Source organism: Pezoporus wallicus, unplaced genomic scaffold (assembly GCF_028554395.1).
Source record: "Pezoporus wallicus isolate ANWC-B61680 ecotype Strahan unplaced genomic scaffold, APGP_CSIRO_Pwel_v1 contig_7684, whole genome shotgun sequence".
Lineage (NCBI taxonomy): Eukaryota > Metazoa > Chordata > Aves > Psittaciformes > Psittacidae > Pezoporus > Pezoporus wallicus.
Window position 1 is genome coordinate 70,367 of NW_026642638.1, and position 12,898 is coordinate 83,264.

The 12,898-nt window shown below is 36.5% G+C and overlaps 1 protein-coding gene across 1 annotated transcript in view; it reads right to left on the bottom strand.

Moving 5' to 3' along the window:
• Positions 1 to 4,522: 4,522 nt before the first annotated feature.
• The window catches only part of GABRG1 (gamma-aminobutyric acid type A receptor subunit gamma1), a 56,755-nt gene continuing 48,379 nt past the window's right edge, over positions 4,523 to 12,898 (bottom strand). Inside the window, exons 8-9 of the mRNA XM_057431057.1 lie at positions 10,577 to 10,788; positions 4,523 to 5,724 (exon numbers count right to left, since the gene is read on the bottom strand). Of these exons, the coding sequence (XP_057287040.1) occupies positions 5,446 to 5,724; positions 10,577 to 10,788 (491 nt within the window). The 3' untranslated portion in view covers positions 4,523 to 5,445. The remainder of the gene's footprint in view (positions 5,725 to 10,576; positions 10,789 to 12,898) is intronic.

Sequence of the window (12,898 nt, forward strand, 5' to 3'; positions counted from 1 at the left end):
ACAAGACCCAGCTATGGAAAAAAGGGCTAGATCCCTCAGTCTTTTACAGTGTTAGCTGATCTCCTACATCCACGAGCTTCTGAGATTTCCTCTAAAACCTTCATTAACACTCTGGTTTTCCCAATAAGATTTACTAGTAACTAAAATAAAAAAAAAAAAAAAATTTACTGCCTTTTCACTAGCATCATAACAGATCCAAAAGACAACACAGAACCCACACACAATACTGAGCTCTCTGACAAGATTTAGACACTTTGTCCAGGACTGCAATCAAAACTCTTCCCCTATACTACACAGGGAATGTCTCAGTGCCTCATAACAGGACAGCCAACTCAATGAAACTGCTCCTGTGAAAAGATAAACATTAAGTGCAGGGATGCTTTTCCATTGTTCTGGAAGTCACAACACACATCCATCTTCTGAAGGGAAGCATGTATCCTATTTCAAATTACAGTCTTGCAGGCAAAAGTCACCTTTCCTTTTAACTAGAAACTAGTACCAACTTCCCTGGAGCACACCAGCTGTATTAGTTCATGCCTGGTATGATCCAACTTTCACACTCCTGAGAGGAGAGAGGGACTTAATGACTGAATGCAGTCTGGGTTAGATTTTCATTCCCAAATTATTTAGCCCTCAAGGGGACTAACAGCAGTGTAGGCACCTGGCTACGAGGTCTTTTCCAGTGTCTACTGTACTAATTAATACTAAATAATTTTAACAAATATTGTTTCTCATAATTAAAGAATAAAAATTTTTTTTTCTGATTTAACCTGATTTATCATCTGACATTTCACTAGAACGATCACTGAAGATAACTTTCTATTGCTCATTCAGTCTGTAATTAATGTGTAGTAAATGCACATAAACTTATTCTTTTTCTAATATAAAAAATAAAGATTTAGTTAAAAATTAAAGTGCATTTTCACAAATATGAGTGAGAAGCCAATTTACTAAACATAGCTCAATCAGATCCATGTAACTGGATTCTGGAATCGCTGCCCCGAGCAATCTTTCCTCCCCATCTTTTCCTTCCCTCCATGTCAGTTTTCAGTGCAGATTCTCAATGGAATGAGAAGTGGCCATCATAAGAATCCATTCTTCTGCCTCCAGCTGTAAGATCCCATCACATTTGTTGGACCAGAGCTTGGTCATAGTCTTGCACATTCAGTCAGATGATCCCACCCATCTGGTTGAAATATTAACTTACAAAAGAGTAAAATAAAGATAAATTTTCAGGTTTTGATTCATCTGGTAACATTGCTTTACAACTGCCATTGCTGGTATGAGTAAGGCAGAAGCAAGAGACAACTGAAAAAGGATGGACAGATCTATTCCTTTCATTGACTTAAACCACTTGGGTAGCAAGCTTCTGGTACGAACCAACGCAGAGGCATTTTCTATAGCCTGGAGAATATTGTACCTCTCCCCAGCTCCAGCCCCGCCCCAGCACATTCATCAGGGCATGTGGATATTCACTACGCAGAAGCACAGTAATTCTTTCTCACTCCTTGCCTTGTATTCTTTAGCTGGGAAACTCTACATTAGTTTCTATTTTCTGTATCTGTTACAATGACTAAAAAATACATTATTATTTCACAAACATTAAAGATCACATTCAATGTATAATTGAGAGAAACTACAATGAATCAAGAATAATTATATTGACAGTGATTTTTAAAAAAAGAAAAAAAAGATGTATTTGTGTTAATTCTCAGGTATTTGGAAACAGTAAACTGAAATGATGACTGATGCATATAAACACAGCGTACCTTACTTCCTGAAGATATTTAAATCCAGACTCCTCCTGTTGGCTTTCAATTGAAAGGTCAAAGGTGTTCACAAATTACAAAGCATAGTTCATATACCAATTTTAAACAAATCTTTTATTACCATAGCAAATAAGAAACTGAAAATTATAAAAAACATATTGCAGGTGATTCTCCTTCAAAGTCTTGCACAATCCTGTGTCTCTGAATGTCAGAAAATCAGATGTGGTTAAAGCCTTTGAAGCACATCAATGTGTGAATATAAAATACATTGCCCAGAGCTCATGCTTTGCTTGCACTGCCACTACATAAAACAGATTCATTCAGACACAGAAGACATGCACTGAAGATCAGTGAGGTACAATCACAGACAAAACCTTGCCAAAAATAACACACTGAGCTGTACTCACTACTAAACCAGACAAGTGATGAACACTAATATAGAAATATCAAGGAAAAGTCTCTTTTTTGAAAAATATATTTCAGGAGATGCCTATATAGGTCCACTGTAAAACAGACTCCCCAGACTTTTCCACCTCTCTGCCTGTACAGCAATTTCTTGTCTTATGTCCCTCTCTTTCAGTGAGAAAACTTACTGAAGAGGCTCTGCCTCACATCCTTAGTGTTCAATCATTTGAGCTACTGAACACTCATTATTGAAATTAGTGCAAATTAAGCATGTGTTAATGGCAACAATTCAGGATTGCATCACTCTTTATGACAGTACATAAGCACATACTTTTCTGAATTCTGGTCTAATTACAGTACTGATTAGGAATCAGTTTAAGCATGTGCTTAATCAGTAATGGTCAGAATAATATGACTCCAAATACTGTGATCCCAGCTATCAGTAAATGAACTTTTATCCGGGTAAGTTTGAAAAAGGATTGCAACATCTTAGTCCAAGTAATTATAGTCTGTTTCTTGCCTTTTTTTTTTTTTTGATCACTTGGATTTCTTGAAGTGTTCACATGCAATTAGAAAGAAAACACATGATACTAAAATAATGCATTTATTACATGCCATGTTACAGTTCACTATATTCCCATTTCTACTTGCACTCACAGTACTATGGGAAACTGAAATTATTTCATCAGAAACGAAGTACACAGAAAAGTTTGTCAACAGACAGAAGCAAGTATATCCATAAGCCAAACAGCCGTAATGTTCAACAGGTTTAATACTCCATTATATTGTTTCATAGAAATGAGAGATGAAAGACTTTTTAATCTATCCCTTGCCAATTCTGGATATTTTCAGTTCTCCAGTCACTGGAAGCTGACTGGCAACTGACAACCACATGAACAGAAAAAGCTAACTAGATCTGCCAGAGGAGAGCAGGCTGTAAAATTTGTATTTCCTCTTGTGAGGTGCCAAGTTCTTTGAAGTTCCTTTTGTTTAAAGGTGAATTAATGAAACTCGGGAGCTCACAAAATCTGGGCCTTGCATTGTACGGTGAGGAGACTGCTTTTCAACTACACATCCAACATACTGCTGCTGGAGCTACCTTCATCTCTCCCAGAGAAATGTGCTTACTATGTTGTCAAAAAGCACCAAACTGCACTATGGAATTAAAATTGACACATTTCCTTTGTACTGAATATTTTCTGAAAATGAGACTCTAAAGAAACAATAAATTATAGTAGTTCAGTGTTGTTAATGATGCCACACTTCTGTGCTCAGTCTAAGAGTCAAAAGTTAGTGCTCAGAAAGGTCACACAACATAATAATGTCAGCAAACCTCGACATCAGGATTTCAGATTCTCAACCACTGCCATATCTCATCAGCTAAATACTGAAATAAAGGTTGTGTTAAAATGGGATCTTCTCTGCCACACTTTCTTCCAGAATCACTACACATATAGTCTTGCATTCTGTATCACTTTGGGACTGAACACTGCAGTAACATTTCATCTGTATTCATGTGTATTGCATATCATATCTTACTGTGTTTGGTACCAACTATTATATGAATATACATTAATCTTTTCTGAGAAATTCAGATGGAGCACATCTAAAGGAAATATTGGGGGGTAGTGTATCGTTTTCTATTATTAGCCATTAATCATGTCTGTATTTCCAGTACTGAACATCCTTACCTACAGCCAAATGCTAATCCCATTAATCCTCTTTAAAGATCTGTAAGGTCTTCTGTGTAATTCTGACTTTTACTTAATGCATATCTTAATTTTACAGTGATTTTTTGCAAGCTCACTTGAGAGCAGTTTATTTTTGAGAATGGAGGAAAGACAGCACTTTTCCACGATAAAGACAATGTATTTAAAAATAGAAATGAGATACTAAATGCTGTCAGCCAGCAACAGTCAACACAGAGAAGTCAGTCCAGAAAGGCTGCTACTGAAGAACTGCTACCAAAGTGAACAGAAGCTCTGACCACAGAAATGCTGGAGAACTGGTCCTAGAATTTTAGGCGGGAGTAAGTCCCGTTTTAGAGAAGGGTCATCAATGAATAATGATTATTTAACTGCCCCCAACCCCAACAGAGCTTTTCCATTAGAAAAAAACAATTATCAAGGAGATAATTACATGGCAATCTATAACACAGACTCAGCAAATTCATACTGTTTGGCTTTAGCTTTGGAGCAGCGTATGCAGTAACAAACAATCCACAAATTCATACTGTATGCAAAGCAAAGCAGGTCACACACTACACTCCTAGGGCTAGAGATTTAACACAGTGGTTTTGAATACTGTTGTGCGACCACAGCAGTGATACAGGTTTTCCAAACTCTGTCACATGTAGAGTTACGACTTTTTCTCTGGCCCCGAGTATGAATCAGACAAAGAAGGGAATGGGGAGAACATGAACAGCATTATACTCAATGGCCAGAATCTCAGCCAACTTCATTCTGGTTTCCATGAAATGAGCAAACAATGGCAGCTGGCTAGGAATTTTTGAAAGTTGTAGCCCTCTTGGAAAACTTTGGGGTAATCACAACAGAGAAGTAACGGCAGATGGAGCACAGACATACATGTAATCTAAGGTTGAAAGCCAAAAGCCTACACCAACAGTCAGGATAAGACAAGCTCAGAATTACCTTTGGGGTTTTAGTGATATATCCATTTCTCGCTGCTCTAATCTCTGTGTTCTGTATAAATATGACTGTGATTAATTATGACTTAATCACTCTTTTTAACATACTGCAGAGAACAAATGGCTAGTTGAAAAAATAGAAATGTTCCATTTCAACATTTTAAATCAAGGATTAATAAAATCATCACCTTATGGATGAAATGGATGAGAATAATTAATCCCATTTTGTTAAGGCTTTCTTTGTAAAGGTGTAAGAGATGCTACAAAATTCATCTGCATTATCACTTAGAATGAAAATTGAAAGCTTATGTAGAACTGTCCAGTTAAATAACATAGCCTCTTGACTCTGCATTTTGTTAGAGCTGGACAAAATATGTACATGCTCAGGCAAGTTAAATCTCAGGGATATTTATATTTTCTCTTCAAAATACCAATATCATTTCTATAGTTGATCACAAGAGGGAGACCACATCACCATATGTCCTCTCATTGTTTCAAATTTTTTTTAAGTATCCAAACAATGTGAGTCATTTTGGACCAGCTCTAATCTCTGACTGCTCACTGAAAAGTGTTACTGACTGTTCAATTTGCAATTTTTTTCTGAGTTTGTCAAACCTCTGAAACTTATAGATAAAGATAGCCAATCCAGTAAACGAGATTGAACAATGCAAAGGCAGTTGGAAAGAATATTCGAGAATAGGAGTCAATTTTTGCAATGCGGATGTGTATTCTTCCTTCTCTCCAAGATCCTGTGCGGCAGTCTTCAAAACAACAAAAGAAGCTAGCACAGTCTTTCCCTTCTAGGCACTCATATCCATAATCATCATCACGTTCAGGGAGATGATTAATGTTATTAATTGGAATTAGTGTTGATCCAGGTCGAACAGCAATTGCAGGTGCTTTCTTAAGAAAAACAAAAAAGAAAAATATAATTTTGCAGGTGGTTGGTTTGCTTCTTTTTTTATTTCCCCTTATTTTTAGCCTCCATAGGCTTTCCATTAGCAAAGGCCAATATAAACACCTTCAGCACATTATACAGAAATTCTGATATTAAGCAGTTTAGGGAGCTTTGCGAATTATGAACTGCTGTATAGCTCTTGCAGGCAAATGATCATGATATATTTTTCAGCTGCCACAGTAAAAACAGGGTTGTGCTGGGATCTGGGAATAGCGGATAATTAGTTACACAGACAGGGTTAGCTGATCCCATCTACACAACACAAACAAACATTGTGAAGTTAGCCACAGTTTGACAACTGGGTCATAAGCAAGTCTACAAGCAGGCTACAAGCATCACTACCAAAGGAATGATGATTCCCCCAACATTTGGAGTCTTGAACAAGAGTGAAGGTGTTTCTGGAAGATACATTTTCACCAAAAAGCAGCTAATTAGGTTAGTACAACATCAGTGGTGAAGTTTAAGAAACAGACACACAAGGCCAGGCCACATTATATAACACACTCTAATGTTAAATCCCTAAGCAATATGCCCTGCCTTTAGAAACTAAGACACAAGAATCCTTAGGAGAACACCATTTGAGTCACTAAGCTGATTAATTTAGATCTTAAATCTTACTTCTACTTTCCTTAAAAATAACTCTTCTTGCAATCTGGTAAAAACTTGGTGTAATAGATGTTAAGTTTCATAAATAATTTTCATAGAAAAAATATGGGTGCCTTATGGCCTAGCACATATATCGTTTGCTATTCCCTTTCTTGTAACTTTTGCCTTTTCACCATCCTTTTACTTGCACAAGCACAGCCCATCTTTTTTCTATTTTGTTTCCTTGCAGTTCTTCACTCTTCATGCTTGTGTTCTTGAATATTTCAAAATACATTCTATTTCTCTAGCTGTCCCTTTTGCCTTTCTAAATCTTATAGCCTTTTTGAACTAATCCATAATCCTCTTTCTTTGAACTCCCCCCACCTTTGGCATCTCTTCCAAAATCTCAGATGGAAGACAGAATTTACATCAACACTACTCTTACATTGTCTTCTCTCTTTTCTACCATTTCCGTATTTTGTCATGTTAGGAATAAATGCAGCAGGAAAGGATGAAGCCAGGAGAACTAGCTAGGTATTTAAGTGTACAGAAGAATCTCTCTTAAACAATTATACATGACAGGCAGTGAAAAAAATATGAAAAAATATGAAAAGCATGAAGCCACATAGTTTCAATTCTTGTTATATTTTAAAATCTTGTTGTCACGCTCCCATGGAATTACTCTGGCCAGCACAGAGATCTATATGCATTGTTAAGGAGGCATTCTGTTGCTGAAGGGACATTTCACCCTGTGTCCCAAGGGGTGATGTTTTAAAGCAGTGCAGAGTGCACAGCATTTTTTAATAGCTTTGTTTAATAAGTGTCTTTACCAGAGGAAGTTTCACACAGGCTGCTGTTTCAATACTTTTTAGACATGATGACCTAGGGAGCTAATTATCATGCTAAAGAACCTCATTATTCTTTTCAGTTATGCTAAAATACTGAGAATAACAACAAACAGCAGTTACATGCTTCTATCCTAATTTGAGGTATTACAAACAGGTCTTATTTTTACAAGATATGAAAAGTAAGTTCAAATTTTTTTTTAACTTACAAAATCATTCTTTTGTTGACGATATGTAGGGAAAAAGGTGCTTATAATTGTAAAGCCTATTCTGGTTTTACAATAATTTTCTGACTGCTGGTTCTGCTAATGGAAGATTTGTAGCATGATTCATTTCTACTAGTGGGGTAAAACAGGAATCCCCAACTCAGAAACACCATAAAAGGAGGAAAAATAACAGTACTGCTTTTAAATGCTCATGTCACCAGCACAGACCAAAGTTGGCTACTACATTACAGGTTTGAAGAGGTAGCCTGAGAGAGGCAGAAAGATAGTGCCATCTTATAGGCCTAACCACTTCCAGGGAATATAGAAAATGTGCAAGAAAGGGACAATGTGAGGAGAAAGGGGAAAAAAGCACCAAAACCTCACAAGAAAATGACCTGTATCAATTTGCAGAGACTTAGGAAAAAAAAAAAAAAAGCAACAAAGATGTAGATACAGGATACAGTAGTACATGCTGATTGTTCATGTACATGTCTACTAATATTGTAGATAAAATTCCACATAGAGTAAGAAGCATTTATAATACATTTGATAGGACCAAACCCAAATTATTCTGCATTAACACTAACAGATGTACAAAAGAAAGCCATCATCTGTTGAATTACAGCACAGGTGATGCATTCACTTCAAGTGAAATGATGATCAGAACAAAATCCACAACTAATTAAGTTAAATCTTTCCTGCCCAAACTCATTATCCTTACTAATGTGGATTTACATAAGCCAGTTCCTACTACCTTTCTTGAATTATGCCAGCACATACTTTGTAAGATTAAACTGCTGTAATCATTTGTGAAATCTCACAATTTTTTCATAGATCATTTATTACACCTTATTGCTATCAGATCATGGAATAATAAGCCTTTATTGCATTTTGCAATAGAAACAGACAACGAATGCAAGGCAAGTTTTCCAAGGGAAAAAACACCAGTAAATGAGAACTTCTCAGGAGGAATTAAACTATTTTAATTAAATTGGATTTTTGAGTTACATACCCATAACTACAAGAGAAAAAGAATGAATAGATGTCTTTGACAAAAGGGGAAAAAAAAAAAAAAAGGATTTGTAGTTGTATGACTTCCCATGAATTAATCAGATGGCTTCTTTAATTGCTCTAGTTAGAACAAAAATTTTATAGCTTTTTACAAAATATCACCCAAAAAACCCATTTATAAAATAAGAATCCTTGCATCTATTAATTGCTCTGGTTTTTAGAGTAATCTCTTACCCAGTATGGTCTTATGGTGAAGCATGTTTAAAGAATTCTGTGTGAAAATATAGCTGGTTTTCAACTACTTAAAACCAACAAGCACACTTTAAGACGACACTAGACCACAACCAAACAGTGTTTGGAATATTATATTGCTAATTTTAATCTTAGTCAACAGGTGTCATAATTGCTATCTCCCCATTTTCTTACATTTTAAATTGTGACATGCACTGAAAATCTCAAGGCATTTGGTAGATTGTTGCATAAACAGCTGATATGTGAAGAGATTCTGGAAAGTCTTGTTACTCCATTCAGTAGAGTATACTTGCAAACCACTTCAATGGCTTTTGATCTGCCAGCAGCTGATCTTTAATAGCTCCTTGGTTTGAATAAGTAGTATTTTCTCCCCTCCTTTCTCCTTGTTGCGCATGCTAAGAGCAGGCTTTTTTCAGCTTCCTCTTCCCTAAGTGTTGTTGAGACCTCATTGCAACAGCAACCTAAAATTGAATCTGCTGTGCTAACACTGAAGTTCCCCAAATTTCTACAGTCTCTGTTATCTTTTACCTTCATTGCTCAGTATGCCTTCCATTGTGCCCACATTCGCTTCTACCACTAACAGGGAAGTTTGAGGTTTCCACTTTCCTGTTGTTGTAGCTGTGTTGGATTCCCTGAGGATCACAGTGATGCTTGATCAAGGTTGCACAGGGCAATATTAAACCTTCACCACTAGCCTGGCTGCAAAGACATGTGATCCACTCAAACCAGCTCATCATATTAAACACAAGGGCTCTGATTTTGCTGGTATTAAGCCATAGCAGCCCTGCAGTGCCCCCATAAGATAGTCTCCCACAGAACTGCTGCTCAAAATTGGTGCACCTGTGCTTTTTGACCCTAGTTGCAGAAGGAATATGGGCTGCAACAGGATTTCTCCATTTCTGTATCCGGGCTTCTCTAATTTAATTTTAATTTCTCTTTCATCTTACACAGCCTTCAGTCAGAAAAGACAACTGATATTATGATTCAGCTATTCTTCAGCTTCCTTTGATGAAATTATCTGGAAGGAGGCTTTATAATATTGTCCTTCTTATTTTCTCCAAAAGATGACTACAATCAAGCCTCAGATATTAAGACTAGTGTTTGAATGAATAAGCTATTTAACACTTTTACCTCAATATTTTATTAAAGTTTAGCTTTAAATATTTGACCTGGCTTCCAACAATAGAGTCTTGGAAGTTTCAGTGTTCTTATGACATGAACAGAAGGCTTCTTAAAATATATACTTGTATACATTATACTTGTAATAATACTTATTCCTGAGATATGTAGGGATTCAAACATCAACCTGTAAAAGCAGAACGTTCATTTCACCAGAAAGAAATACGTAAGTGAAAGAGGAGAAAAAAAACAAACAAAAAAAATGGAGTTAAGGTAGATTTCTTAAGTGGAAGGGTGTCAGAATACTGACCAGTAATAAGCATTTTTTATGTTGAAAAGCTAGCAAGGTAAGAACCAAGTTACATGATGTGAATCCAAACAAATCTTCACGCCTCCAGTCCATTTACATTACCTCTACTGCTACTGTCTTATCTATGGTTCTCTCTCAGGTGCTGTTTTCAGAAGCAATGTGCTAGACAGAACTGTCTCCATAGGCACACACCTCATGGGAAGATTAATAGGGGCCTGGGCATGGAAGCACAGAATATTATAGCAAACCGCTCTCTAGCTTAGGCTTATGAGCAGAATGATCCAAAGCCTTTGTTCGTTATTAGTATTTACACAAAATTAGTACAATCTACCAACTGTAAAAAAAAGACCAAAAAAAAGCGTTAATTTTGTTTGAACATTAGCCCTTTTATTTAAGAACAGTCCCTCAAACTTAGTGCCACAGTAAACAGCATTCTGTGATTTTTTTTTCTTTGTTTGTTTAAACTTACTGATGGCTTAGACTTTGTCTTCTTTTCTTTTCCCTTGTCTCCTTTTCTGTTGCTGGTGAAGTAATGCAGTGTGCCATACTCCATCAAGGCAGCAAACACAAAAATGAAGCAAACTGAAACAAAAAGGTCCATTGCTGTCACGTAGGAAACCTTTGGGAGTGACTTCCTTGCAATTGTACTCAGTGTTGTCATGGTCAGCACTGTTGTAATGCCTGTTTGAGAAAGAAAGAAAGAAAAAAAAAGACCAGAAGAGGGAAGTGTATAAGTGATCCAATTATATTGTAACAAAAGTCCTCAAATTGTCCCTTAATTCATTAATACAATAACTGAGCCACAGCAGGGGTCACTGCCAAACACAACAGTGCTATTGCAAGAAGTCATCCATATGGATCCAGCAGCCACCATGGGATCATACAGAAGGTAGCACATCTCACCTTCAGTTTAAATCCCTCCCGTTTTCCAAATGGACTCATTAAACAATGACACTGAGACAGTTTGTGTAATTTCATAAATCTGTTAAAGAATGCGCACATAAAACAAATACAATAGACAAACAGGTACAAATAAGCACACAAATTTTATTAATAAAAAAAAAGTCTTTTGGTTCTTGAAAGATTAAAATGTACAAAAGGACACATTCAGAAAAAGATGTATTATTTATCAATGATTTCAAACTTCCAGAAAATACAAGTAAAAGGAATAACACTTTCAACTGTTTGCTTCTGACATGTTGCAGATCAAACTAGATGACCTTCCTGGCCTTTCCGGTCTCATTCTTAATGTTACTAGGTATTTTTTCAATACTGTGTCTTAAGTAATAGAAAACATTTCGCTTGACTCACTTACATACAAGTTAATTAAAAGAAGAAGCTGGCCTTAATAGAGATGTGCTCAGAATCTCAACTATACCACTCTTCTTCACTGGTTTAACATTTAGAAGGTGTTAACACTTTTTCTTATATTTGATGCTTCAGAGAGAAGCAAAGCATTTTTCACAGTAGTCCCAAAAATTAAGATGTGACCTTTCCTTCAGAAAGCAATATTTGAACACAGAAATAATTCATTATTTACATGCACAGACTTATTGCAAAAGATGGGTTACACCAGTCTAAGGCTGTCTGTGGCATTTCAATCAAAGCATGGAATCGGGGTCGCGATGGACTGATACCACAGCAAGAAAGCAGTGGGGATTTTACAACAGATTTCCCAATGAAATCATGTGCCTAAAAGGGCAAACAGATAACCCCAGAGTTTTCTAAAAGTGCTTGGCTCCCACTAGATGCTTTTGAAAATCAATTAGGCATTTCTCCACTTAGTTAAACATTTAAATACCTTTAACTGTCTCAAACCTTTTGCTTTGGGAAACCACAAACTGCCAGTATCTTTCAACATAAATGAAAGAAAAAGGCCCGAGCCTTTTCAGCATACCAGACCCCAGCACAGCCTCCAGGCAAGAAGTCACACACAGCATTCCCCTGACTGACCTCTGTTCAGAGAAGACAAAAGGACACCTGGATTTTCCCAGTCCTCTCTGCTATTCAAAAGGCACACAGAGGGCTGTCACAAGGACCTCGGCATCACAACTGTTTGTCATAACAGACCATGCTTAGTTTTGGCTTTCTTGTCTTAATTTGTCATTATTTCCCAAAAAATTGCTTTGTCTGGTATTCTCTTCTCCACCAGAACATCTGCATGTGAGAAAAGTCATCCTGTAATCTGTCAAACAATGGCTTCTGCATGTTCATACAATAGGAGCTCAGAGTTAACTGCAGGGAGCTGCAAATACAATATTGCAAACATTTGTAGTACATTTCAAATAGATAAAGGTTACTACTGCTGAAGGGGGAGCATGAAAACTCTCTTAACCATGAGATTAAAGGCAAATTTGCAAAGTCTGTGGCACTGAAAAAAAAAAACAAAACAACCAAAACACAAACCTCTGTAGAAAGAGTAAACTGGATACAGAACTCACAGAATACCAATACAATTTTTCCTGTTATAGCTAGTGTCTTTCCAGATGGTACACACAGTGATGTCCAGTGATTAGTCAAAGAAATCTTATAATAAATTGAAAAACTAAGATTTGAAACTATTTTTTTTATTGTTTCGACTTACTTACGCAAGATTTTAGGCTCTTTTCGCTAAACTTTGCAGTACTTTTAAATAGCATAAAGAACCAAGACTCTGATTTTTTTCCCCTTACCTTTTCATTAGGCTACTGAACTATTTTGCTTACTTTCTTGCTTGACTAGTTAATCTTGCAGGCTTGACTGCAAGTGGTCCAGTTTCAGTGGGAAAGTCAGGGAGTTAAAACCTAGACAC